The 6,000-nt window shown below is 50.6% G+C and overlaps 1 protein-coding gene across 10 annotated transcripts in view; it reads right to left on the reverse strand.

Annotated features, from left to right (window-relative positions):
* Positions 1-5,004, reverse strand: part of MAGI2 (membrane associated guanylate kinase, WW and PDZ domain containing 2) — a 719,843-nt gene extending 714,839 nt beyond the window's left edge. For 4 of the 10 annotated variants that reach the window (XM_042018451.1, XM_042018449.1, XM_042018452.1 and 1 more), the window contains exon 1: positions 4,283-4,995. In XM_042018451.1, coding sequence (XP_041874385.1) covers positions 4,283-4,583 — 301 coding nt within the window. In that variant the 5' untranslated portion in view covers positions 4,584-4,995. Of the gene's footprint in view, positions 1-4,282 lie in introns of all 10 variants that reach the window. The other 6 variants (XM_042018453.1, XM_042018450.1, XM_042018458.1 and 3 more) reach the window with 4 other exon arrangements.
* Between the last annotated feature and the right edge of the window lie 996 nt (positions 5,005-6,000).

Here is a 6,000-nt window from a genome sequence, read left to right on the forward strand (position 1 = left end):
AGGATGTGGAGGATGCAGTCTGCCCAAACTTGGCTGCTCTTGTATCCATCCTAATGAGGGTCCATTAGGACCCATTCCTGCCTGGAAAAGCACTTGAAAATATGCTCAAGTCCATCTTTAGTCAGCAAAACATTCTAGCATATGCTTACTATTAAGCAAATGATTGGACTGAGAAAATTAAACTGGTTTTTAGTTCCTCCTTACATTATGTGTACTAAATGCCTTTTTTGCATAAGGAGCCAAAGAATTAGGGGTTGACGCTTAAAGTCTGAGTATTTAGAGTCAGATAAGAGACATTAGACAGTGTCCATATAAAGTGTCTGTCTTATTCATATTTCATATAACCATACCACTGAATACTTCTCAAAATAAATTAAAATGCTCACTTGGTCAGATCACCTGGCTACTTAATACATCCAAACCATTTTCCTTGAGAAAGAGATGCATCAGGCAGGAGCTCCAGGACGAAATCTGTTGCAATGTTCCTGAGTTCTGAAACCCATGTTTTCAGACTGTTCATTGGGATTCTGTTGAGAGCATCTGTGGAAGTTTATGTAAAGAATAAAGACCCTGGTTTATGCAGTACAACTGAGTGGGCTGTTCCTGCAACCCTTCAAGGAGTGAGTCTGTGCACAGCAGAGACCTGTGTCACCCACCGATGGGAATTACTGTGGATCTGAGACAGCAGTGATGAACAGAGAGTGGACCTGGAGGCAACCCTGCTCCCCATGTGACTCTTCCCCATGTGATTACTTTTAAGGCATTTGATCCAAATTAAGATGCCTTTCCTTAACACACTGCTACTTTTACAACTATGCATCTGTACGTGTGTGGGAAGAAGACAGCACTTAATCCAAACTGTTCCACATGTAAAAACAAACACATTCGAAATTCAGAAGTATTTCTTTAAGAAACAGCACAAGGCTCTTCTCCTCACCCGAGAGAGCAGAAGGTCAGAATGAACATTTGCAATACGCCCAGCTAATGTAACTGCTGTATACAATTCTCTCATTGGAAGGGTATATATTCAAAAAAGCATGGGGCTTTGCAGAGGAAACCCTGCCTTCTTTATCTGATGTCAAGGACAGCTTTGCCCTTGACTTCATCTGGGCCAAGATTTCATCCCATGTGTTTCTAGAGATTCTCTGTGATTCTGCCAACAGTAGCACAGTAAGTGGCTCGCAAAAAAAAAACTAACAAAAAAACCCCAAACAGGAAATAGTCTCCAAGGAATACTTCTTTGTGAGCTCTTACAATTAAAATATAATAATAATAGTAATAATAATAATAATAATAATAATAATGAGTCTTACAGTCTTTTCTCCCCATGGAAACCCAGGCATAACTTCCTGCATTAAAACCCTATTTATTAGGCATCATACCTAGAAGAATTCATGTTGAATCATATCATGGAACTGCAAATCAGCTTCTCATGATGTTTACTCCTCCTCATGCTATGCAGCAACTCCTACATTATATGTTTGGGGTTTTTATAACTCAAGATGTTTAGCTAACACAAAGCAGCAATATTCCATCCGACTTTTCAAAAGAAGTATTTCACTTAGTAATGTGATAAATGATGAAGTATTTTATTATTTCGGAGAGAGGGGTGTTTAATCAAACATAGCATAATGGAAAATCATGAAAGCACCTTTATTTTCTGTACTTCAAACCAGCTAATTCTTGAATTAGCCATTCCCTGATTTCATCTACAAGTGAATTTTCACTGCTGAATTGTCAAAACTTTCAAACAAGAAAAATACTCACAGTCTCTTAAGGATCACATTATAAATAGTCGTGTCCTACCTCCACATTTCTCTCTCTGACTTCATTCCTAGGCAGCACTGAAGAAGCAGCTACAGTCACATGGTGCATTCAAGGTCATGCTATTCTAATTGACAGAGATATCATTGATAAATTATGCGGAAACAATGATAATGGAGTCATTAACCTTGTTCCAGCACACTAAAGGTGCTTCCTAATTAAAAGGAGTACAAAAGTTATAAAAACATACAAAGATTTTATTGCTCAGCCTTTTCTCTCCTACACACTGCTGCAAAGCACTGTTAGGGAACAGCAATATTGCTGTAACGTGGCTGCCTGTGCTTTGTCATTGAGGGGTGCAGGGACTACACTTGCTTACACTTGAAGGAGGAGTCAGGTAGTAAAATTCACAAACCACTGACCCTTTTTTTTTTCCCTAATAGGAAGTTGGATCCAGAAGGCCTCTCTCTTTGGCGTAAAGGATGCTGGAGCACATGAAAGATCATTCCAGCCAGGAAGTCTTTCTCAGTCCAAGAATCTATGCTGAACTGTCATTTCCAAACACACAGTCATGTGGCCAGTGCTTTGAGAACTTGCATTAAAACTGTAGTGAGTTAACATTTGGAACTGAAACTCCTCAGATATGTATAGATACAGGTACAGATACATAGAATTAGGTAGAATTCAGAATTTATCCTTTATGTCTCATGCAGAAATTTGTGTTAATTCCCAGACTAAAAGCCTGACTAATGTCCCTAATTCATATATGACAGGTCATTTATTAAGGGTGCACACATTAATGAATCACTAGTGGTTGCTTTGACTTAAAGAGAAATATTAGAAAAATAGTGAAGAGATAGGACAGAGACTGTTTCACACAGCAACTCAAAGTAACCTTAAATTTGCCTTACTGTAAAGAATCTATAGGATTTCTGAAAAAAAAAATTAAATTGGATTAGAGACAATCTACCCTTATCTTCTTGACACTTCAACTGCTGCTTCTTTTTGAATCTCGTCACAGTAAGACCACTCCAATAAAAAGAAGAAAGTACAGAGCAGGTTTCCAGGAGTTGACCAGAGATGACACTATACTGCCACGACCAAATCAATTATGCTAATTTTTAATCTTCACTTATCACATAAACTATTGTGTCTCCCTACAGTCTGACTGTCAAGATATGATCTACAGCATATTGCACAACTTACTCATAAGGACAAATAAAAAAAATCCCAGATCATATCTGTATTTAGAGGCTTGACCTCATGGAGATAACATATCATAAAGTACATTCTGAAGGCTTGAGTGGAAATCAGAGTCTTTCTACTGTTTTTGTCATGTTCGGATAAACTAATAATTAGCATATTCTTCAAGCATTCAGAAGTATCACAAATTATATTTTAAACAATAAACCGTCAATTACAAAGAGGAAGTAAAAGTGCCAAATTATACCCAATGTCAGAGAGATTCTCCTCTGTGTCCTCTGAGCACAGGCTGATGGCTATAGTTGCAGAGCACAAGCGCCTCTGATGCATGGTATCTAAAAACTTCCCACCGCAGAAATTCCGAAGTTTTCAATGGCTGGGCTCACTGCCCGGCTGGAATGCGTACTTTAGCGATACGCCTACAGCCGCTGCACCACCCATAGCCAAGAAGCACCTACAGACTCGGTTCCCAGAGCAGCTCCTGTGCTCCAGAAATGCTGCTGGGGTAGCAGAAACCTCCTCACAAGTGTTCAGCTGCAGAGAGCTCAACTCAGCATAGTTTAAAGAGGACAGAAACAAACATGTAAACAGCATCTGTGGCGTCTCTTCTCTATTGACTTTCCTGGAAACGCATTAACCTATTGTAGTACTTCAAAATAAATAAGAGAAACAGAGGCGAGGCAAGAGTATACCGTTCTCTCCCAAAAGTTTCTTTCTGCCTGTCCTCTCACTTGCTCCGAGCTCCCGTTCCCTGGGATTAGCGATCGTTTTCAGCAGGGATCAAATGAATGACTTTTCCGCTAATGACACTTAAGAGATGCTAAAACCACCCCGGGCGCCACCAGGGGCCCGGCGCGCGGCGGCCGCCCCTGTCCCCACGCCAAAGCGCCCGGAGCGAGGCGAAGCCAAGGGCAAGCCCCGCTCCGCAGCCGGCCCCGGCCGCCGCTCCGGCCCCCCGCCAGCGGCAGCGGCAGCGGCAGCAGCAGCCGGAGGGGCGGCGGGGCCCGGGGCCGCTGGGTCGGGTGGGGTGGGGACCCGTCCCCGTGAGACCGGGGCTGCAGGGGGTGCCGCCGCCGCCGCCCGCCCGGCCCCCCCCGGCATGGCGAAGCGCTGTCACTGACGCACATTTAATTCGCCCGGCTGCGGGTACCGCGCAGCGCCGCTCGCATCCTCCCCCCGCCGCCGGGGAGGGGGCGGCTCCGGCGGGGAGGGGGAAAGTCAAACTGCAGCAACAAAGTTGCTCCCCCTCCGCTCCCCCAGACCTGCCTCGGCCCCCAGGGGGGTGGGCAGAGAGGGGGGCCCATGCCCGCCTTACCTTGCTTGACGCACTTGAGGCGGATGGGGTCCTTGCAGTGCTTGATCACGGCCAGCACATCCCTGATGGTAAGCCCGGCCACGGGGGTCTCGTTCACCTCCAGCAGCAGCTCCTCCGGCACCAACTTGCTGCCGCCCTCGTAGGCCACCTTGCCGGGCTTCACTTCCCCCAGGTAGGGGAACTGCCCGTTCTCGGCGCCCCCCTTCAGCTCGAAGCCCAGCTGTCCCTCCGGGTTCCTCACGATCACGATCTCGTGGACTCTGCTCGTCCAGTGGCTTTTCTTCTTCAAGCCCTTGGACATTGCCGTGGGGATGCTCTGCCTGACTCCCTCCCTGCAGTCTGTGCCTCTTCCCTCCCTCCCTCTCTGCCCCCTTCCCCGGGGCAGCCGCGCTCCTCCGGGCAGGCTCGGGGCGGGCGGGAGCGGCCGCGGCTGTGCCGGCCGGCGGCCCCGCGGGCTGCGAGCTGGGTCGGGGAGCGCCTGTGTGCCCGCTCCTCCCGGCTTTAGCTGATATCCATGGCAGCCGCGGCGGCCGGACCCTGCCTGCGCGTGGATGTACTAGTTGTAGAGAAACTGGCAGGAGGGAGGAGGGAGGCGGGAGGGAGGCAGCGGGAGGGAGGGGACGGCCGCGGCGCGGGGAGGAGGAGGAGGGGTGTCGGTGTCGGTGCCGGAGCGAGGCGGGCGCTGCTTCGCCGCTCCCGCCTCGCCTGACCCGGTAGTGAAGGCCGAGAGAGAGGCTGCCTGGCACGGCCGGCAGAAGGCGGAGAACGGCCCGGGCGGGAGGGCGAGGGCGCCCGACGGGCGGGAGGGAGAGCGGCGGCTGCGGCCCGGCCCCCCCAGCGCGGCCCCGGCCAGGAGGGGGCGCTCGGGGGAGCGATGGCGCTGCCCCGGCCGAGCCCGCGCTGCCCCCGCCCCGGCCGGACACTGCCCAGCACCGCCCCCGGCCCCAGCCGGACACTGCCCAGCACCGCCCCTGCCCGGCCGGACACTGCCCAGCACCGCCCCCGCCCCGGCCGGACACTGCCCAGCACCGCCCCCGGCCCTAGCTGCGGCTGCGGGGGGACCGGCAGCGCTTCGAGCCGTGCGGGGGCACCGCGTCGCTGGCCCGCGGGGGCTGGGGGAGCTGCCCGAGCCGGAGCGGACAAAGGTCCTGCGGTCCAGGAGCTCTGCTCGCGGCCGGGAAGGACCAAAGGCAGCTGGGCTTCGGGATGTGGCTGCAAAACCAAGCGACACCTGTTTGCTTCGAGGATCTCGGTGTGTCGGGCGTTTGCAGAGTGGTTTCACTCCACTCGGAGGTCTCAGTCAGTTTATTGAGTTGGACATGGGCATTGTTGTTAACCCGGGTTGCTGTGGCCGCAGCTGATGGCTCAGGTGGGTGCTACATCTGAAGAGGGTAGGACAGAGGGGTGGCAGTTCTCTCCATGAAATTTACTGACTGTCACCCAACAGGTGTTCACCACCCTCGCACAGGTTGCCTTCTGCTACTTGGCCTTTGTGGCCAAATACCCACACTCAACCTGCAGAGCTTCCCTAGAGCCCCAGCAGTGGGATTCACTGTTCAGCAGGTGATACTGTAGCTCGCTCCTCCTGTGGGCTCTCCCTTTAATTAGTTCTGTCATATGCCTCACATGTGTGCCAGCAATGGACTGTAGCAGTTGGCATGTCTTTGTGGGAAACTTGCCTTGCCTAAAAAAATAGTTTCCATCCGAAGTGAAGGTTG

Source organism: Corvus kubaryi, unplaced genomic scaffold, assembly GCF_017639235.1.
Source record: "Corvus kubaryi isolate FWS band 111438036 unplaced genomic scaffold, C.kubaryi_AGA036_p1.0 137, whole genome shotgun sequence".
Taxonomy (NCBI): domain Eukaryota; kingdom Metazoa; phylum Chordata; class Aves; order Passeriformes; family Corvidae; genus Corvus; species Corvus kubaryi.